Source organism: Sciurus vulgaris (genome assembly GCF_902686455.1).
Source record: "Sciurus vulgaris genome assembly, chromosome: 6".
In the NCBI taxonomy this organism is placed as follows: Eukaryota; Metazoa; Chordata; class Mammalia; order Rodentia; family Sciuridae; genus Sciurus; species Sciurus vulgaris.
In genome coordinates, this window is record NC_136466.1 from 104626255 (window position 1) to 104649695 (window position 23441).

Here is a 23441-nt window from a genome sequence, read left to right on the forward strand (position 1 = left end):
ACTCAAATAGCAGTGAGCACAACTCATGGCCAGATCTTGGCTTCCAAATACTGCTTTCTACTGAGAGGAACCAGGGATCCTCCCTATCTGGGGATAGGGAGGGAGGATACAAGGTGAGCCTGGAACATCTGGCGGTCTTGGAAAAATACAGGTTGCTGAAACAATGATGGACACATGTCAAAAAACACAGAGGCCAGTTTGAAGGGGCTCCCTCAGGGCCAATGAGGGACAATTTGAGCATGAAAATACGTAGTGATAAAAACAAGGTATCATCTATTGAATGAAATAGGAAATCATGAGTCCATACAGGCATAAGTAAGTTAATGAATAAGTGAAAAAGTTTAATGAGGAATGAAATATTTACCTTGTTTCAAAGTAATTCTACACAAAATGTTTATTAATTACAAAAGGGAAAATGTATAGGAAAGAAGCCTGGAAAACATCACTTAATAAATTGACCAAACTGAACAACGTCAATAATAATACAGATTGCCATCAAGCAGTATATATAAGGTGCACTAAAAAAAAAAAATAACAACAGAATGTATTCATGTCCTTGCCTAAGATGCGTGGCCCTGATGTGGCTATGGGAAGACATTAGATAATCCAAACTGAGAGTTATTTTACAAAATCACTGGTCTGTGAACTTAAGTGTCAAGGTCATGAAAATCAAGGAAAGGCTTCAGAATCGTTCTAGATGAGGGTGACTAAAGAGGTAACACTAATGTAACAGAAGACATTGGGACAAATGTTGAAACATAAATGCATTTGGAGAATTAGATGGCAATAATGTATTAATGTTAACTTCCTCATTTTGATAATATATTACAGCCAAGTAGGAGAATTTCCTGTTCACACTAAAAAAAAATTCACACTAACGTATTTGGGGGCAATGGGTCACCAGTTTGCTACGTACTTCCAAATGCTTCACAAGCTTTTCGTGTAGCACTTCTCAGTTTTATCTGATTGTGGTTCTTTAAACATACACACACACACACACACACACACACACACACACACACACACACAAATCTGAACTGACCTTAAGCCCAGTGGATGGTCAAGGACAGGATGTCACTTGAAGAGTTGGATAAACAGTTTCCAAACATGTTTATCACTCCATTTCACCCTCGCTAGAACAGTTTACGTTATTTTTGTAGCATTTCCACATCTGCTATCTTTCAGCTGCAAACTCCATAAAGGTGAGGGTCATGTTTATGTTACTCAGCAGCATTTATCCAATGCCACGGACAGTGTACGCACTCAATAAACTGATCAAATGAATGAATGAAGACAGTGTGGAGTAGAAACAGCAGCATGGTCCTTGGAGCTGGACAGATCGGGCGCCACCTCTCTCTTCCACTGTTTGTGTACGCAGACCTCATTCATCAACCTCACAGCTCTCCTGAGCCAAGAGCCAGACTCTCAGTTTGACTCCTGACTCTGCTACTTCCTAGTTGTGTGGTCTTGGGCAAATGACCTTGGTTTTCTTATCTATAAAATGGGAATTTTAATAGTTCATAAACTCATAGGGAGTGTGGCATATTATAAGTGCTAATTGTCTGGGTTTGAGTTCTTAGCTCTCTAAGGAGAACATTTGCAGGATGGTTTTAAGAATTAAAGTATGTTGAACAAACATAAGTCATGTTTAGCATGATGACATTTATTAACAATGGTTATTATTGATTATGACCATATAAAGTAGGGAAAGCATCTCATTGTATAAAAAGAAAGGCCTAATGTGGCATGAATCAATTGAAAGATACATTCAAGGACAACCTAGTAAGGAGAAAGTCCAACTCAGACAGAAACACACTTCTCCAGACCTAAGACTGTGGCTCTTTCTCTCCTATTACTGACCTTAAATGACCCCTGTTAATCTGAAGACATTCTTGGAAATATTGCAAGGTATGCTTTATCCTTCTGAGAAAGACATTTTATAACAGCAGTTGCTAAGCATTAATGAACAAGTCAGGTGGCTGTTTTGTAAAATAGACTACCCTATTCAGAACTCCCCTACTCAGAGCTTATGACTCAGTACAGGTATGGCTGAAGAGTTTTGAGAACCAATTTAGAAAGAAGGAAGCCTGTGGTGTGGAGCCTGGAGAGATCAGGGGCAGGAAGCGAGAGCCGTCAGGACCAAGCTGAGGTGGGACTGCTCTGCCAGGTGGGAGAAAAGCACCAGATCAGACTTGAGCTCAGCTCTGCCTGTAGCAAATCACCTTCTCAATATAAAGTGGGCCAAAACCAGAAATGACCACAGGTCATCCCAGATTGAACTAGATAATTTGAGTAGCCCAATACATATTTTTTAAAATGAACCCATAATTTAAAAAATTCCAGAATGAAATTTTGAAATTTCAGAAATGAAATCTCCAGGACACAAAATCTATACACTCTCCTCCAGAATACAGAGGGGAGCACTTTCTGGTTCATTTTATGAACCTCTCACGAAAACCACACAAAGACAGTTCAAAGGAGGGAGGAAAAGAGGGAGGAAGAGAAAGAGAGACCAATATATCTCAAAAATGTTGACGTCAAAATCCTCAACAAAATATTAAGAAATAGAAATCAGCAGTACGTGAAAGAACTATGTCATGACCAATTTGGGTACAGTATTTAAAAACAATCAATGATAGCAGTAGTGGTGGCAGCCAGGGAGACTCCCTTGAGCAGTGGTCAAGGGCCCGTGGGGTCATGTAAATCTGGGGAGTTAAAAAAAAAATGAACTCTATTACACATGGTTTTTGTTCAAACAAAACAAAGCATTACACTCCACACAAATTAGGTGAGTCTGAATGTGCAGAGGCTAATAGGAGAAAGGTCAGCCTGAGGATCCAGGTGCTAAATGATAGTCCAAACAGGGCACCCACATGCCACAAGGTCAGAGTCATCCTTTGAGTAGGGTCCACGGCAGAGAAGAATGGGAGACACTCCAATCAAGAAATTGGCAGCCCAAACATAAGAAACCACATTCAGGAATTTTCACTCAGAAAATCTGTGTAACTTTGAACCATATCCTTATAAATTTGGATTTGGATTTGAAATCATTGACCTGATATTTTTTCATAATCGATAACAAAGGTGAAAACAGTCTGATTGTTAATAAAGCTAATCTCTGTATAAAATATCCTGAACCATCAAACCCTCTGCCTGGGATTTGTCTCCTTCAATGAAAGGCTACCAATTACCACTCAGTTCAGGGCAGGGGGAGTGTTCTGCTCTCTGGGCCTGTCCACAGGGCTTTGGCAATAGCCACTGCAGGCCCAAGTGCAAGCAGGAAGTATCCTCCTGTGCTGCCAAGGGGAAGCGCCACCTGAGAGCTAGATATTGCCCAGCAGTCAGCAGAAGTCCTGGGGGTTTTAAGTGTCTAGGAACAGCGCTTAATCAGTGGAGGATTCAAGACAGAGGCAAAACTCCAGCTTCCCTGCCTCTGGGAGGGATATCCAGGGCTGCTCTTCCCAAAGTTTAGTGTGCCTGTGAATCACCTAGGAATCTTAAAATTCAGATCCTGAGTCAAAAGGTTTGGGCTGGGCCAGAGACTGCATCTCCAACAAGCTTCCAGGTGATGTCGATGCTGTGAGCCTGGGGACCCCACTTGGTGATCCTACTGGTAACTTCCGGAGTTGCCCCTCGAATAAACTGCTAGTTCCCAAATTCTTCCTTAGGGGAAGCATTCCTTTCCTATCTCACTTTTTGTATTCTGTGCTCTTCATTTTCATTTTTCACAAAACGAACCTCTACCTACTGAGCCAGGGCAGACCCAATTTCCCCATCCTTGGACGAGGGGTTAGAGTGTCCGACCTTCTTTCCCACTCAAACTTTCTTAAGATTTCCTCATTATTTTAGCAATTATGGAACTTTTGCTTCTCTTCTTGATAAGTTTTCCTGCTCTTGTGCATGACCTTTTAAAATCAGGCTAGCTTCACATTCTGCTCACATTCAAAAGATGTCTCTGAACACAAATGGAAAACGGAGCCCTTTTCTTCAAACATAATAGCAAAAATCCTTGACATCAGAGAGAAATGGAGATAGCAAATGTTCACACATGCATATGACATTTTCATGTGAAAGGGAGAGAAAGACTATTCTTACAGTAGTTTCTGGCAGGGGCTATTAAAATGAAAATCAGTGTGAAACCAACAAAAGAAATGAAGCTATAATCAACAGACATATAGACAGGAGATAATAAAGATAAGAAAACATAATCGTGAGTTTGTACATACTGGGTATGCTTTGTGATCAATCGTCTCTAGACATACATATACAGATACCTACTTTCCCCTTTCAGATAATCACTTTGGAAAGCTACCTTCTTACACCTAAGTTTAAACATTTTTGAAATTTCTGAAGTTTACAAGAAATCAAGTATACAGCATACACATAATTAAATAATGCCATTTTAATCACCACTTTTTACTAAAAAATAATACAACTTAGCCTAAACAGACTTTATTTCTAATAATTTAATAAATTTCTTAAAATGTTAAAAAATAAAATTCACATATGTAACTGTCAGTTATCACTCTGTAACAAACAACCCCAAACATCACAGTGGCACACAGCAATATATAGTTATGTCTCATTCATAAATCTGCCTGTCTGCAGATTGACTGAAATGACTCACCAGTATGTGAATTCAGTCAGATGCCAACAGGCTGCTAATTAGGCATATAACCTTCTCATGGCAAAAGACAGATGTTCCTGAGAACAGAAATGCATGGTTCCTCTAAGGGGAGGGCTTAGAACTGATACACTGCTACCTCCTCATCTTCCATGCACATGGCCAAGTTCAACATCAATAAATTCCTCCCACAGAGTTATCAGTAGATGGATTATATGATGATCAACAATCCAATCTAACAATTCCTAAATAGTGACAATTTATCAATACAGAAGATATTGAAAAAAGGAAAAAAGAACTCTTCAGGCATTTTCCAATTTTCCAAGAGGATTGCCAAACATAATATAAATACAATAACATTATTATTGAAATAAGAGTATAGTTACAAAAGGGGACTATCTGGGACACAGAGCTTTAATTTAATCTTTAAGGAGTCATTTTTATCAGGGCACAGTGGCACATGACTGTAATTCCAGTTACCTCAGGAGGCTGAAGTGGGAAGATCATGAGTTTGACCCTAGTCTGGGTAATGCAAGGAGAACCCATCCCCCACACACATACCAAATAATCATTTTAATGCTTTTTATAAAAGCCAAGCTTCATACTTGCCTAATGGAATTCATCAGATTTTTATTAATGCATAGAAGGGCCAGGAAATCTATCCAGAGAAAATCCTAAAAACTATTGAGTCTATGTTTCCTTATTTTCTTATATATAAAAAAAATTTTTTAAGGGAAGTGCAATTATCAGAATCTCCATTTTGCTCTCTCCATGCTGGGGCTCGGCAGGTTAGAGATATGAGGGTGAAAAAGCACCTCCTCCTCATTAAAGGCCATTAAGTTTCTTGGTAATCTCCCTAGGAAGTCAGGAACCCTGGGTTCCAGCCAGGTGGTCCAACTCCTTTAGCTGCATGCTAGGCCTGTTGCCTCCTTCTCCAAACTTCCATTTCTTCATCACTAAATGCGCTCCCCAGGACAGCCTGCCCTAACAACGAAGCATCCACAGATCTAGTACATGCTGGAGGTTTTCTGAGGTCACGGCTTCCCTAATGAGAACCATTCTGTAACATTGGTGATTGCAGCTCTATAAAGTGTAACCGCTTTTGTTGCTGGGTATGAAAAAATCTCGTCTGGGGTTTATCCCTAGTTAAAAAAAAGAAGAAGAAGGAGGAGGGGGAGGAGGGGGAGGGGGAGGGGGAGGGGGGAGGAGGAGGAGGAGGAGGAGGAGGAGGAGGAGGAGGAGGAGAAGGAGAAGGAGAAGGAGAAGGAGAAGGAGAAGGAGAAGGAGAGGAAGAAGAAGAAGAAGAGAAAAAAGACTCTTTGGGGAAGCCTGAGGACCATTCCTAACAAGATGGACAGTCTCCAATCTCAAATTCTAGATGAAACCCAAAACAAACTTTTTCTTTTTAGGTGACTCTGTTGCACTTCCACACCTCTGCCCTGAGCTCCCGCCCCTTTTTTCTTGGTTTGTTTGGCAGAGGGAACAATTTCATAGCAAATGATCTTTGGATCCATTATAATATCCTAGGAGTCAGTGAATTTTGAACTAGGGCTTAAGCAATGAGTGCCTACGCTGCCTGGCAAGCAGCAAACAAAAGCCAACCACCACACAAACGATCCAATAAGCAAAGTCAAGCACTCTTAAATCAGTTGCTAAAGCAAACGTTTTACATTCTCTGGGGAGGATTTAATCACTATTTATTGCCCCCTCGCCTGTCAAGTTCTTCAGACGGAAGATAACTGTATTTATTTGCTTAGTAAATACCTATAATCCCTCAGCCAGGTGCACACCTTTCCCGCGCTGTGGGTTAATTCTATACATGGTGCTCAGAGAGAAGCACTATTATCTCTTTCCGGAGAGGTCCAGCTGTTCCCTGGCTTCTTCCCAGTCAGAAAAGCGTGCTCTTTTGCCCTCCTGGCTGCAGTCGGGGACAACACTGCCAGCACCTGAACTCTCGCCTCCCGAAGCACCTGGCTGCGGGGGAGTGGGAGCAGGGTTCGCAGCCAGGGCGGGCGGCGCCCTTTAGAGCGGGGGCGGACCCGGCGGGCGGACACCTCAGGGCCAGGCGCCGCGGGTTCGGGGCTCCCCTCTCTCTGCCTGGACATGGAGCGTCTGGCGGCTCCCGGCGAGGTGCGCATGAGCCAGGCCATCCAGCCGGCGCACGCCAACGCCCGCGGCGAGCTGAGCGCCGGGCAGCTGCTCAAGTGGATTGACACCACCGCCTGCCTGGCCGGTAGGCGCGGCGGGCCGGGCGGCGGAGGGCAGCAGGTGGCTGCTGGGCGGGCTGCAGGACGTCGCGGGGCCGCGATGCGCGGGACTGGAGGCCAAGGGTGGCGAGTGATGGTGGTGGTGCGGAATCCAGGGTGTCGGAGAGCTGGCGATGAGTTGCGTTGGCTTGTGGAGATGAAGGATGGCCGGGGATTGGGAGCCAGGGAACAGTCTGAGAAGGAAGGGGAGGACCCAACCTTACAGAGCCATGAACCCTATGCAGTCAGGGACAGTGATGACAGATAGTTCACCCGACAATGATCTAGACGTTTTGGATGAGTGAGAAATAAGTGTGTGTGTAGGTTACTTATATCCATATTTACTATATAGAAAACGCAACAGATTTAGTTCATTTAAAAAGAAGAATCCATTACTTAAAAAAAAATTCATTACACGTTAATACAACGTACTTATTGAAAAATAATTAGATTTTCAACAATAACAAAAATGTACTTTCAAGAGTGGTACTAGTTTGCACTTTTGCAAATCGTTTTAATGTTTGGTTTGGTAGCCGACTGCTCATTAATCAGATAGCTTTCTGCTGTTCAATTTATTGCTACCACATTATTATATAGTCACTGGAAAACTCAACTGTATTCTTCTGAGAGATGAAGATGGCAAAACATCTACCGTTCATTGAATGGTGTCTTTCTCCTTCCCCAAAATTCATGTATTGAAGCTCTAACAGCAGTGTGGCTGTATTTGCTGTAAGAAAGTAACTAAGGTTAAATCAGGTCATAAGGGTGGAGTCCTGATTCCATTGGTTTAATGTTCTTATAAGCTTAGAAATGGATAGCTTGGTCTCTGACGTGTGAGGCCATAGCATGAAGGCAGACATCTGCAAGCCAGGAGGAGAACCCTCACCAGGACATAATTGGCAAGCTTGGACTTCACAGCCTCCATATCTATGAGAAATAAATTTCTATTGTTTACGACAACCAGTCTATGGTATTTTGTTAGGAACCAAGCAAAGGAAACCTCTTAGTATTATTATGGAAATAGTTTTGACCTCAGAATCTCTTCCAAACCACTGAGAACCTGCATTAGACTTATGTTTAGGAACAAAGACTCCACTTTCAAAAACAACAGGTTATAATATCAGTGATGTTCTGGTGGAAAGGCTTGGTGGCACAATATTTTGAGAAGTGGATCTTCTCTGCCTGCTGACTTCTCCCATCTTCAGAACAATGATAAATACAATGTTTAGTACCAAAAAGTCCCACCAGCCCTCACTCCTACCAAATTTCCTTCAGCTTTCCTTTCTCCATCTGACCTCCCTGGGATCTGTTCTCTGCACAGAGGTTAGAGTGGACTTCAGGTATGTGGATCACATCACACCACTCCACAACTTAGAACCACTCAGTGCCTTCCCATCTCACCTGAAGCTAAACCCACACCCTTTGACATTCTTTATAGATGCTACTTGGAGTTGAAAGTTCACATAGGAGCCAGGCAAGTAATCGTAAATGAGAGATGAGTCGGAGTCCAGCTTAGGACTTCAGGGAGTGAGTGGTGGTTACCTGGAAACCTGTACGGTATCCCACCCACCAAAGAACATTAACATCAAGAAAAGTATAAGGTTATGCTGCTCAGACAAACCTTGTATCATGGACTGGGACTCCAGGTGTACTTCCTGTCTCCCCTCACCAGTTTGATACCAGTCTCCTCCTCGTTCATGTGCTCAGCAATACCAGCCTTCTGTATTTCCCAGCACATGCCAACCTCTTCCTTGCTCAGGCCTTTGCTCTTGCTCTTCTCTTTGCTTTTACATGCTTTTCCTGGACCTTTCCATGCATTACATTTCAGCTTAAATGTCATATTCTCAGAGTAGACTTTCCTGCCCACCTGTTTACCTCTACACCCATTCATCACTTTTATTGCAATGCCCTGTCCAACTTCTTTCATAAAAACTTAGTACAATCTGTAACTATTTTGTCTATTTGTCTGTTCACCTCTTTATTTTCGGCCTGGCCAATTATCATGTAAACTAAGCTAGTTCTCCACTGCTTAGTGCTTAATAAAAGACTTTTCTTCACCTGGATAGTCCTACAACTTGGAATCTCATGTCCGGAAGGAATCCAGACTTTATCGGTGGAATAGAGACTTAGAAATTGTGCATTTTAAAGTAATATATGTTAAGATAAGATATTAGAATTGGAAGTGGCTTTAAACTTCATGTGTTTCAGGGCTCTTATTTTGTAGATGACCAAAGTAAAACTCAGATGATTATGGAACCCTGCTTTTCTCAGTGTGAATAGTTTCTAATCCTCTGTGTCTTAACCACCTGCAAAACTCAGTTATATATTTGAAGCCAATCTATTTGTTTGTTTTGTTTGCTAATCTGTTTGGTTTCTGTCTTAATAGTTTTTTAACAGGGTTTGAGTTTTGGTTATAAAACATCATAATGGAAACATGAATATGAAGTTAATCTGCATGTAAGAAAAAGAAATGAGTATAGAAATCCTTGAGGTTGCTAATAAGAATTGTGCCTATTTCCAAGGCAACTGAATGCATGATGTGACTGCTGAAGTGAATTTTAAAGCTGCTTTGCTTAGTATCTCTGTTCTGTAGTGGAGAAACAATTTCCCTCCTGCAGTCGTCATAAAAATTCCTAAAGTTTGACATTTCTCAAAACTCAGATATATCATAGAAAGATCCAATGGACAATCAATTAATTACTCTGTACCTTAGTAACTATATTATCATTAGTAACATAATAACTAACTAGTAAATTAAGAAAGTAATGTTAAAGAAATCTTAGGTAAAGTTGTGTTGGGAAACATAGATAATGCTAATGCTTTTGATAAGTGCTCCATGTGAGAAAAGACTCAACATGAATAAAAGATATTAATCTAACTAAGATGTAATTGAATCTGGTGACTAATATGAAAATGAGTTTTCCAGGCATTTTTTTTTCAACCACAGTTTCTACTGACCAGACCTTATGTTTAGTTATATTACTCTGATAAATGAGGATCACAGCCATGACCCCCAGGTACTGCTAGGTTCCAAAATGTCTTGATGTTTAAAGAAAAATCAAACACCTTCACTATTATTTTAGCAGTAAACCTCATATCTGCCCCCTTATTCTTCCAGTCCTTCAAGGAAGAGTCTTGAAGTCATCACTGATTCATTTTTCAACCCCATGTCCATTTCTTATTTTGAAATATCTCAAATCATTCACAAATAATATAAAGATTGAATTCATTGAAAGTTCCCCTCAGAAGTGACACCTGTCTCATCCAATGTGCAAGTCAAAAATCTAGGAGTCACTCTTGATACCTTTCTCTCCCTTACTCCCTCCTCCACATAAGCAGTGCATGAACCAAGTACTACCATCTTGTCTTCCTAAAGGAATCTTTCAGACCCACTCTTTGCTACACCTCCACTGCTACCATGTTATCCCAGCTACCATTATCTTACATTTTGGGCTTCAGCAGTAGTTTCCAAACTGGTCTACTCCATTCATTATGGTCTCATTTCCGTACTGCATACGAAGTACTTTTTGAAGATGCTAATCCAATCACATTACATGAGTATGAGGAAATAATCCATGTTTGAAGAAATAGTGGCTGAAAATTTCCCCAATATGGGAAAGACAATTGCAGATTCAAGACGACCATAAAACACTAAGCCAGATTAACACAAAAAATACCACACGTAGGCACATTATGGTCAAACTATGATGAAGAAAAAGTCTTGGAAGCATCCAGAGAAAAACACTGTACTCCATGTAGGAGAATAATGATTAAGTGATTAAAATGACCACTGACCTCATCAGAAACAGTGAAGACCAGAAAGACAGGACAATACCTTGAGAGCGTCCAGGCCCCATATGTAGTCTGCTCTTGGCCCTCCCTCCAGGCTCATCTCACCCCTCTCCTTGCTTTTGCATTTTAGTGAGATGCTCATCAGGACCTACGTGGTCCCTGCTCCCTCTGCTCCACCTGCTCTCTCCACTGCTTCCGCCATCTACTTCATACCTGCTCATCCTCTGACTCTCACACGAGTATCCCCTCCACATGGAAGCCTTTCCTGACACCCCACCTAGGTCTACTTCCCCACTTATAGGCTCATAAAATGGGGCTTTTATGGGATTTTTTGGATTTCCTTCAAAGCACTTGGCACATTTTGTTATTATGCATTCACTTAAGTCATCTCTGGCTTTTCCATTAGACTCCGTGAGAACAAGGACTGTGGATGTTTCCTATTTCCAGCATCTTATAGAGACACCAGCATAGATGTTTAAGCAGTATTAGTTGAAGAAATGAAGAAATGAAGGTTATCACTGTTTTTATCAACCATCATCTCATACCTTGAATTACAATCATACAATAAAGCTAGTCTGCTTTCAAGTTTTCCCAGGAAATCAGAAATAGCTATAGGGTGTTTCTATTTTAATTGAAATACTGTATGAAGGACAATAAAAATCAAGAACCAGAATAAGCTGATCCCATTGAATTCTTATTGTCTGACATACTTGTAAAAAGAGAAAAAAAAAATCACATTTATTCACATGCTAAAGTTGTGTACCCTATATTGGTCCCCATATTCGTGTTCTTTCTTATTATTTTATGGTTCCTGAAAATCTATAGTGTAAACTGTGGCTATTGAGGCCCATATTCAGCCCAGTTCTTTAGTAGCATTCTCTGTTTGGTCTACCCTATTCTTTTCTGAGAGTTTCTATTAGTTCTGTAGTCAAAATCACTATTTAGAACATGTTTAATCTTTCTAAGCCTAAATGTCCTAATTTATAAAACAAAATCAGACTCGTGATTTGACGTGTAAATATTAGCTCAGTACTTAGTAAATGTTAGCTAGTACTCTACTTGTTTCTTCTTTATCCCTCAAGAAATCTAGTGTGGTGCTATATATACACTGTAGATTATAAAAAAGATGGAATAAAAAATTAAAGTTTTATTGGTTACTGCATTTTAGTCATTTAAATCATTCAAAATTGACAATTCAATTAATAAAACTTTATTAATAAGAATAGTTTAATAACCTCAATATCCCATTCCCTCATGTTAGTCAACTAGAATGAATGTTTTGGGATCCTCTTTAGTCAATGTTTTAAAACATTTGAAAGGGTTCAGTAGTTACCTGAAAAAACTTAAGCTGCGAAAGTACATTGATGAGCTGAATCTAACTGCCACTGAGTAGACTGGTTGAAAAAATAAGTGGGATAAACTCAGCATCTGGAAATTGGCCACAATATAACAAGTGTTTGGCACATTGAATTAAAGTAAGCCTACCTGGCGCATTTCTAGGGTCTGATGCTCCCAAATTCCCCTGCTTTCCCTGAACTTTATAGGTGGAAGACCACCTTCTCATCCACATTGCTCACATCAGCTCATGTTATGAGCGTGTTTGGAGTAACGGTAACTTCCTACTAATAAAATTGGAATGTACATTTATCTGCAGAATTAGATCTGAGGGAGGAATGTGTTAATTATCCCCAAAGATTATATTCTCACCTCTCCACCTAAGACTAATAATTATCTTGCAGTTCTAGTAATTCACTACACTCAAGGAATAAAAATTCAGGATAATTCACTCTTTTTTTTTTTTTCAGAATGTGGCACCAGTGGTCACCAAAATTAAAAATGAAGTTAGAAGTTCTTAAAAAGCCATTGCAATTTGTTTGGATTTTAATTAACTGTTTCTCAAAAACAAACCAGAGAGAAGCAAGCACACATTAGGATCTTTCCCAAATAATGTAAATTCTTGTATTTTTATAAAAAGCAAAACCAACAATCCAAAAAAAAAAAAAATCTGGATAAATTAAGTGCAGATACGGAACATGGAATTGAGGAGTTGAGAAACTCTCTACCATGCTCAAAACTCTTCCCTCCAACATAATTATACAGAATGAACTTGGTGCGAAGTTGGTAGATATAATAAGTATTAACTAAATACTGCCTTGTTCTCATCTTTTTCTGGTGCCTCTCTGATTTGGAAGATGATCTCAGGCTCTCCCATATTTACAGTGGTTAAGTGATTTAAATACATTCACCTGCAAGTTATGTGACAGTAGGAACAACTTTGGTGCATTGTTTTAAAAACAAAAGAAGTGTATTGCCTGACAAAATATTTAAAGTCAGCACCAACTTGCTAAAATTGCTATTTATAATTGCCAGATTTTCTGAGTAAAATAAAAGATCAAGTAAGTTAAAATTTAGGAGAAAGTAGCTAGGCATAATGGCATGGCTGTAATCCCAGCAACTCAGCAGGCTGAGGCAGGAGGATTGCCAAGTTCAAAGCCAGCCTGGGCAATGTAGTGAGACCCTGTCTCAAAATAAAATAAGAGGGTGCTGGATTTGTGGCTCAGTGGTAGAATGCTCACCTAGCAGGATGAGGCACTGGATTCGATCCTCAGCACCAAATAAAAACAAAATAAAGGTATTGTGTTCACCCCCAACAAAAAAAATATATTTTAAAAAATAAAATAAAATAAGAAGGCCTGAGGTATGGCTGAGAATGCTTACATAGCATGCATGAAGCCCTGAACTCAATCCCTAGTACTGGGGGGAAAAAAAGGAGAAAGTACAGTAATTACCACACAATAAAAGCATAACTTAAAGAACAAAGAAACTCTTATAAACTGACAGCATCCGGAAAGTGTGGGCACAGTGGTGTTCTAGTGAATGAGGGAATGGGTAAATTAAATCTACTTAAATTTAATTCCTTTTCCCTTATGTTGAATTGAAATATTCAAACAGAACTACTAACATAGCACATGTTTACCTATTTTTTGAAGCTGAAAAACATGCTGGGGTTTCCTGTGTCACAGCCTCAATGGATGACATTCAATTTGAGGAGACAGCTAGGTAAGTGCCATTACTCTTCCACTTTTCTCCCAGATTGGTTGTGTCATTTGTGACATATATTTGTGGCACCTTATTTGTTTGGGGTCAGTGGTCCTGTTAATAAAATGAGTAACATTTGACCCAATCTAAGTTAGTAAAAGAAATAATCATAGGGTCTACTTTTAGTCAACATTGTGAGTGTAAAATCCCATTCATCATTTGGTTCAGAAGTAACTCTCAGCGTGAGATGCATTGTGGGGTCAGGCATGGCAAGCTATCTAACACCTGACTCTTAATGGCTCCTTTCTTTACTAGAAGAATAATTAGTGATGGTAAGTGTCTCTGCAATGGTGAATTTCATCATTAGGTTGGATAAACACTAATTCATCTGAATAGAGATAGAAAAATATGAAAAACATTTTTTTGTGTAGAGTGCTTAATATGTTTTACCAACTCATACTGCAAAAAAATCTTAAGTGAACAAATAATTCAAACTTTTGCAAAAGTAGAGAGAATTGTATAGTGTATCCCAAGAACTCATCACCTAAGTACATCAATAATCCACTCGTGCACACTCTTGTACCCTTCTATGGTCCCTTACTTGATGGGTTATTTTGAAGCAAATTCCATTCATTATCTGTAAATATTTCAGTATATATTTCTAAAAGATCAGTATACTTTTAAAAGACTTAATAATATAACCATAATCAATGTATTATGAAGTTACTTGAAATAATTCTCCTCCATATGGTTAAATTGCCAACCTCACACTTAGTCAAGTTCAATAGGTTTTTTATTTGTTAGAATTCATAATAGTTTTTTATTGTATTTTATAACTTCAAACATTTATAGGTATCAGACTCAAATGTGGAAAACAGATACATTTGACTGTGAGAAATGAAGTTCCCATCTGGCTTCTACCAAGCATTTCTCTTTCTATAACCATTTTAATTACTTTATGACTTATCTTTTTATTTTTCAAATATAAACAAGTATCTACATATATTTATATCCTTTTTAAAACAAATTCCAACACATTGTATATGCTTTTCTTGGCTTCACTTTTTTCTCTTAATATTATATATAGAAAATCACTTTGTAGCAATGTTCAGAGATATTCAGAATTCCTTGTAATAGCTACAAGGTAATCCTTTGTGTAAGATGCCCTACTTTTTCCTTTTATCCCTACTGATGAATTTTTAAATTGTTTCCAGTTTTTGCTATTACAAATATTTCAATATGTAGTTTTGTGCAGGTGTATGTCCATGGTTTTACAGTATATTTGAGGGATAGAGTCCTAAAAAGAGGATTGCTGAATCAAAGGCATTTGTCATTTTATTAGACATGGACAAATTCCTCTCTGTGAGGTTTATCATGTGGGAAAAGTTCTAGTAAAATTGTGCTAAGAGCATAGATTTGTACAGATTTCTCAGTTATTAATTATTTAAATATATGTGTGTATGTCTGTGTTAAACTCCTTCCTTTACTTTCAGTCTTTCTGACTGAAGTGCTACAGGTTATGACACGTATATTATGTAGAGGAGCAATGTATGCACAAAGCCATTTCTCAGATATGGCCACTCTTCTAGGCAAACCCAACTGATTCACTTTGCAGACAGCCCTTAATATATCTGCACAAGCCTCTCTAGAGGCAATTAAATTAATTCTATTAAAATAGGATTAATTACTATTCTTCACTAAGAGCCTGAGTTGGGTAATGTCAAGCCTTTGGAGCCAGATAAGACCAGGGTTTGAACTCTGGCCCTGCCTTTTGCTGGCTCTATTGCCTCGTGTAAGCCCATTTTCTGATGTAAATGAAACAAGAACAGTACTGCTTCCCTCACAGGGTCCTTGCCAGTGAGTGACATGTTAGATACTATACAAAGCACTCAGCAGAGTGCCTGATTTACACACAGCACTAAGGAAGGGCAGTCATTGTTACCAGTATGGCCACACTAGAAACAGTACTTTATTTAATTAATGACAAGGGTTTTTATTGTTAATGAATTATTGTTAATGAAGTCTTTTATAATCTCTTGAACTTCATCTGTTTACACACCTATGTCCCAAAGAAATACTTTGAACATGTCTCCTTGAAGCCAGCAGCCCAGTCTTATGCATCTCTGAGAAACTAACACCTTAACTGAACACCAGGGCTAGTCCTCAGTCATTAAATGTGTGAGGTAGAAAAAATCAATGATTATTTTAGGGAAGTTTCATATGCAGAAGAGAAAAAAACATCTTGAAATAGAATAGGTTTTAAAGAAAGGTTTGAAAAAGGAGAAACCTTAAGATTTTTCAAAGAGTAAAATTGTCAGGGAAGGGTGGAGATAGAAGGAGCAAAAGAGGATAGAGCAGACAGCAGGGGGAAGGTCAAGAGCACAGGTAAGACAGACGGTCAGGTCTTGAGGAGATCCCTCTTCCTCTGAAGTAGAAGAGTCTCAGTGTCTCCCAAGACCCTGAGAATATAGTTCAATTTTGAAGTTAAGGGAGAAAAATTGAGGGTACTCATATCAGACAGATTCTTAACTTCTGCTAGGGCGAAGGAATCAGAACTGACAGAAGGGCCAGAACACAGAAGTTTTGAAACAAGTTCAAGTTACATGATCAGAGTTCCCATAGTAGCAGTGAGTGAACGACTCTTCTGGCAGCAGTAAGGGCCCATGTAAACCTATCAAAATTAATCAGTGGGTTTGCTTGTCTGCTTATTTGTAATCCATTCATCCATTTACTTATTAACATTTTAAAATAAATATCAGTTGTATAGGTTTGCCTGTGTGTTTGTCTTAGCTTCCTTCGGGGAAGGAGTTACCATAAAGTTCAAGTATCTGTTGCAAATTTGTAGTCATCTTGCATGCTATCTTTGCAAAGTCCTTTTCCTGTTTAAATAGAGGCAGACGGTTAACCTGAGTGTGGTTTTTGATGATCAGCATTTACCCTTAAGCACTCTTTCCTGTTATCAAGAACCTGAGTGTTCCATGTGAACATTATCAGCAGGCTAAGGTGGAAATACTTTATGGCACATAGAAGGATTTAAGTGAATCTTTAAGTCTGAAATGAAATGTGCTTGCATTGCTGAAAAAAAAAAATTCTTTTTTTTTTTTTTATTTACTAGAGTTGGCCAAGTTATAACCATCAAAGCAAAAGTTACTAGAGCATTCAGCACAAGTATGGAGGTAAGAGGTACACGTTCCTTACTTCTGCCTATTGGTGCTCATCTCTTCATTGTTTACAGAGGGCAGAGAAGGAGCCCTAAAATAGGATCTGCAGGTAATGAGATTCTGAAGTTAAGAAGGCCCTTAAATCTGCTGTCAAACTCCAGGTAAATAATAAGGACCTGGTATTTCCCAGTCAACCCCGTCACTAAAATTGGATGTGATGTAATTCACTATTTTTACGTAGAAGGATACACAAAAAGTAAACACACAAGGTTAAAGGGCACTGTTGTGCTCTTTTGCAAAATATAGGTTTTCTTTCTTAATTATTCTGTCTCTACTATTATTGAAACTCTGCATATCTGTCTCTTTACTCCCCAGTGGAAGCTAGCCCCCTGATTAGGCCTAGTAACTCAGATTCAGACAGTAAAAAGGTAAGTTTAGATGATTTTTCTTTTACACTCACTTGGTTTTCCTTTCTTTATCATAGTTGAGAAAACAACATTCTAGGATTTCCTGAAGTCACTGTGCAGGTTAAATTAGCAGGAAGGGAGTTGCTGGAATCAGCTTCTAGGTTGGCTGGTGGCAGTCAGTTGTAGTCCCTTTGATCCTGGACACAAAAGGCATGTAGGAACTTGACACCACAGACGGGTGACTTAACCAAGAGAAATTTATCTTCTCACAGTCCCAGAGGCTGGAAGAACTAAGTCAAGACATCAAGAAGATTGGTTCCTTCTGAGGGTCATGAGAGGGTATCTGTCCCTGCCTCTCTCCTAGTGGTTTGTGGGACTCTTCAGTGTTCCTTGGCTTGTAGAAATGTTCCCCCATCTCTATCTTCATCTTTATGTGTGTCCTCCCTGTGTGTGTGTCTGTTTTGAAATTTCCCCTTTATGTAAGGACAGCAGTCATACTGGATGAGGACCCAATCCTAGTCTGATATGATCAACTTTTAACTGCAATGACCCTATTTACAAGTAAGGTCACTTTTGGAAGTGCTGGAAGTTAGTGTTTCAAACATAGGAATTTGGGGAGGAAGGAACTTTTCAACCTATAACAGAATGATTTTGGCAAAAACTATGCCTACAGTGATGGCTTTACCAGGACGTAATCACTTTCCACCAGTGTCCACATTCACAGAATAGAAAGCATTTCAAGAAAGCTTTTGTGGAACCAGGAGGAGCTCTGCCAGCAACAATTGGCGCTTCCAGACCCTGACTTCCCAGCAGCGGGACCTTTGGCCTTTGCTCCACTACTAGTAGTCCCTGAACTCGGCCTTTCTGCTGCACTGTGCTGTATAGTTGACCCAAACACATATAAAGTTCCCTTTTCTTTTCTCCTTTTCCTCCTATTCCCCAAGACAAGCTAGAATTTTCAAAGGAAATTTGAATAGAATTTAAGAAAAAAAAAATTCCAGTAACTTTGAAAGCACAGGTTTCTTTTTGATTCTCAGGAAAATAAACCCTAGTTTCAACTGAGTTGCTAGGCCTGGTCCACTGGGCAGGATTTTTTTTTTTTTTTTTTTTTCTTTCATACTCTGTGACTCTGCCAGAAGCCTTTAAAAGTCTTACTTTCTGTACCTGGTAGAAATTTCTTGTTAATTTATTTATTGTTTTCCTAAATCTTTATGGCAACTACACATTTTTATCTTTACTTCTACAAACTCAACACGTCCTTCAGTTTCATCCCATTCTATTTCAGTTTCTGGTCACAGCTGAGGCTAACCCTCTGCTAATTGAGCAGAAATAAATGACTTCACCCTGAACCCCAAGCATGCAGGAACCTTGCTGTGTTACCCTTCCTCCAGGGTCTCTCTGATTCCTCCGTTAAGTCTCTTTCCTCCTCCAGGGGGTTTGTGATGAAAGTCTCACCAGATAGTAGCAAACGCTGTGCAGAAAGAGAGCGTTGTGTGAGGGTAGGGATATTTTTTGGTCCCTAGAATGTATTTTTTAAAATTGGTTTTATTGAGATAAAATTTATAACATTAAAATCTACCCATGTTAATTATACATTTTGATGATATTGGACAAGGTGATAAGCTGGATAGCCACCACTATAGGAGACATGAAGTGTTACCATGCCCACAAAAGGTTCTCCCGTTCAGGCCCCATTCAAGCCCATCTGCTCCCTCAGCAGTAGGCCCTGAGGACCACTCAGCTACTTTACATCAATACCTTTTATCCCCTTTACTGAATTTTATGTAAATGTAATCATACAGTATATAATTTGTGTCATTTATCTCAGCATCATGCTTTTCTGTTTGTTATTATTTCTCTTCCCATTTTTCTATTTGCTTCGGGCTTCCTTTGCCTTTCTATTTCTAGCATCTTAAGGTAGAAGCCTAAGACTAAACTTTTCTTTTTCACAAATACAAGCATTTCAAGCCATTAATTTTCTTCAGAATATTGCTTTACCTGAATCAGAATGTTCTCATTTCCCTTGTGAATTTTTCCTTGATCTCTGAGTTATATAGGTGTGTTGTTTGATTTCCAAATTTATGATGATGATTTTCAAGACAACTTTCTTTCTATTACTGATTTCTGATTTAATTCCTTCATAGGAAAAGAACATGTGTATAATTTTGGTTATTTTAAATTTATTGAGACTAGTTTTATGACACAGAATATGGACTTGGTGAGTGTTATACTTGAAAAAAAAAAGTCTACTTTGCTTATGGTGGGTAAGTATTCTACAGATGTCAGTTAGCTGATTCTTACTGATTTTTGTTGTTGTTGTTCACCTGCTCCATTGGGTACTAAAAAAAGTGATAAGATGCCCAACTATAATTCTATAATTGTGAACTTGTACATTTTTCCTTTCAGTTCTATCAGTGTTTGCTTTACAGATTTTGAAGCTCTGTTATTAGATGCAAACACATTTAAAACTGTTAAATTTTCTTGATGACTTGGTCCTTTCATCATTATAAAATTACCTATTTTACCTCTGGTTTCTGCTTTTAAATCCACCTTGTCTGATATTAATTTAGCTACCACAGCATAGATTGGGTTGCTACTTTTCATCTAGTCTGACAATCTCTGCCTAAACGTGGTATGTTTTAACTATTTTCATTTAATATGACTGTTGATAAAGTAGGTTTAAATCTGTCATCTGGTGGTTTGTTTTCCATTTGTTCCATCTGTTCTTTCTTCCTTTTCCCCTATCTTTTCCTGCAATTTTTATCGTGGGTAATTTTTAGTAATCCATTTTATCTTCATTGTTGATCTTTTAACCATATGTATTTGTTTTTTTTTTTTTTTAGTGTTTGTTCTAGGATTTACAATTTGCATACTTATCTGAATCTATCTTCAAATAATATTATACCCTTTTAAGTATAACATAATAATTTTCCAACAGTAGGCTTCCCTTCCCATGTCCTGGTCTTTCTGCTATTGTTATTTTGTCTTTCACTTCTGCGTGTTAAAATCCCACAATTTTCATTATATATATATTTTTTTCTTTTTGCTTTAGAGTCCATTATCTTTTAGAGGGTAAATTAAATATAGTTTATACCTTTCTACATATTTTCCATTTTTGGTACTCATCATTTCTATATGCATCCCCAAACTTTCCTCTGATGTCACTTTCCTTTAACATTTCTTTTAGTTTAAAGCTGCTGGTGATTAATTTTTTTCAGTCTCCATCTGTGTGCCAAGTTCTTGTTTTATCTTCATGTTTGAATGATATTTTCACTAGGTATAGAATTCTGACTTGACAGTGTTTCACCCCCTTGTAGGATGTTAAAGAGTCTCTCCATTATCTTTAGCCATACACGGTTCTCTGAGAGGTCTATTGTTATTCTTATCTTTGCTCCTTTTACATGGTATGTCATTTATTCTTGGGTTGTGTTAATATTTTCTTGTCACTGGTTTTTAGCAATCGGATTATAATATAACTTATGATTTTCTTCACATTAATTCTTCTTGGGTATTTTTAAGCTACTGAATGTTTGGATTTATAATTCCCAACAAATTTGGAATTTTTCTCAGCTTTTGTATTTTCAAACATTTTCTTTTCTGTGCTCTTTTGGACTTTAGAATTTTAGACACTTGTTAGTGTCCCACGAGCTACTCTGTTATTGTTTTCCCTGGTCTTCTTTTCTTTCCACACTACAATCTGCATAAACTTCTTTTGTTATCTTCAGCTTTACTAATCTATGTTACTGCCATATCTAATCATGGTATATTTTATCTTATATATTTTTTAGTTAATATGTTATGTTCTTTAATCTCAGAAAGTACTATTTGAACATTTTTATTTTGTCCATTTCTCTCTTCATTATGCTAATATTTTCCTCTCCACTAGCAGTCAGCAGGTTATAGGTTGTGGACCTGTGTTTATAAATAAGGTTCTATTGTGACACAATCACACTGTGTTAGTCAGCTTTTCATTGCAGTGACAAAAATATCTCACATAGAAAACTTAAAAGGAGAAAATATTTATTTTGGCTCATGGTTTCAGAGGTTTTATACATGGTCTGCTGACCCCATTGCTTTGGGCCCTAGGCAAGGCAGAATATCATGGTGAAAGGGCTTGGCAAGGGAACACTGTTCAGCTCGTGGCAGCTGGGAAGAAGAGGGGGCCTGGGAACTGGCACAAGAAATACCCTTTTGGGACATTTTCTGAATAACCTTCTTCCTACAACTGGGTCCCACCTCTCAATAGTTTTCATCTCCTCCCAATAATCAATTCAAATTATTAATCCATCAAATTGATTAATCCACTGATGAGGTTACAACCCTTATGATCCAATAATTTCTTAAAAACCCCACCTCTGAACATTGTTTCATCAGGGGAAACAGCACTTGAGTCTTTTGTGGGCACTTCATAGCCAAACCATAAACACACCCCATGGTCTATGCTGCTACCATGCTACATTGACAGAGTAATTGTGAAAGAGTATAGGTGACGACAAGCCTTAAAATATTTACCATCTAGGCTTGCCCTCTGACAAAAATGTGAACTCTTGCTCTACATCTTTGAGCTCATGGTACACATATATAATTGCTTTCAGCATTCTTTTTTGTTAATTCCATCATTTCTGTCATTTGTTGTTCTATTTTTGTTAAAGGCATCTAATAATTATCTTGTGCCTAATCATCTATTAGATGCTGAACACTGTAAAATTCACATTGTTTAGTGAGACTTTTGTTATATTTCTTTTAAAAGAGCGTCAGCCTTTTAAGAGCAGGATGATATTGGTTACTTGAAGATTAATTTGAGACTTTCAAGATCCGTTTTTGAGCTCTTTGCTGGAAGATAGTGTTTATTCTAGGGCTAAATCATTCCCTCTTCTAAGTTGGGGTCTTCTGTGGTCTCTATGGATTGTTCTGTGTTCAGTGAGTCTGGGGGGAGAACTCACGTGATTCCCAGGTATGTGGGCTCTGGAATTTTTCATGTCACAGTTGCCCACTAATTTGTTCCTCTGAACCTGCTTTTGTCTGGTCTTGTGAGGTTTCCCCCACACATGCTCAGATTGGTATCAACCCAAAGACTCACGGGGATCCACAGCCATAGTTAAGAATTCCTTTTTTACATAACTCCATCCTTTCTGGTACTCGGCCCCACAAACTTAAATACCTTGATGTCCTTGATTTCTGGCTCTTTGATTCAGCAAAACAAGGTTTCCTTTCCCTGAACGTGGTCTGGGAATTACCTTCAAGCTGAGAGCCTCATTGGTTTACCTTTCTCCAGGGATCACAGTCCTGTGTCCCCCATTTTTCTGTGTGTGAAAATAGTTGCTTCCTGAACTTGATCAAGTTTTCTAGTTGTTTTTATGGGGTATAGTCCCAGTCTTACCTACTCTCTCATGACACATTGAAATTCTCCTGGCACATGTTTTGGAAATATGGTCATCACAAAACTCAGTCAACCATTCTAGTAGAACTGGTTTTAACTCGCCAAAATTTTTTGATGATTTTACTGTTATATTTTATTTTTCATCTGCCTGTTTCTCTAAAGTGGAAAGCTATTTCAGACAGGGGTTGGTGGGAGTTGGGAATAGAGAGTTTAAAAGTGGTCAATCAACTTCTAGTTGATTTAATATTTACTGTGCAAATACACATTTGTATTTTTTAGTTAAGTGACTTACGGTGAATCACAGATTATTAATTCTTTTTGTACATGATGTACCTGGTCAAGATGTAGAAACAGATGTTCTTTTTCATTGATTACACAGAACTAAGATGCCTGAGGTTGTCCATTATTCCAAGAAAACTGTATCATTTATCTGACTGAGATATGGAGAAAAGTGCTTATTAGCCCCAATCTAAAGACAAGCTCCTAAATTTATCCACAGTCCTGCAGAATGCCAGCCTGAGGAGCAGAGCTTCAGACCCCTTCACACAGGGGATCCAGCCCGCTGCAGTGTCTCCACAAAGTATCTGAGCCACCACTCCTAAAGAGAAAACAAGGAGCTCAGTGTGGTGGCATGCCTGTTATCCCAGCAGCTTGGGTGACTGAGGCAGGAGGATCACAAGTTCAAAGCCAGCCTCAGCAACTTAGGAAGGCCCTAAGCAAATTAGTGACACCCTGACTCAAAATTTAAATATCTGTACACATATATATAAAGGGCTGGGTATGTGACTCAGT

The 23441-nt window shown here is 38.7% G+C and overlaps 1 protein-coding gene across 1 annotated transcript in view; it reads left to right on the plus strand.

Moving 5' to 3' along the window:
- The first annotated feature begins 6618 nt into the window (after positions 1–6618).
- The window catches only part of ACOT12 (acyl-CoA thioesterase 12), a 48116-nt gene continuing 31293 nt past the window's right edge, over positions 6619–23441 (plus strand). Inside the window, exons 1-3 of the mRNA XM_079144077.1 lie at positions 6619–6857; positions 13653–13722; positions 16817–16877. Of these exons, the coding sequence (XP_079000203.1) occupies positions 6728–6857; positions 13653–13722; positions 16817–16877 (261 nt within the window). The 5' untranslated portion in view covers positions 6619–6727. The remainder of the gene's footprint in view (positions 6858–13652; positions 13723–16816; positions 16878–23441) is intronic.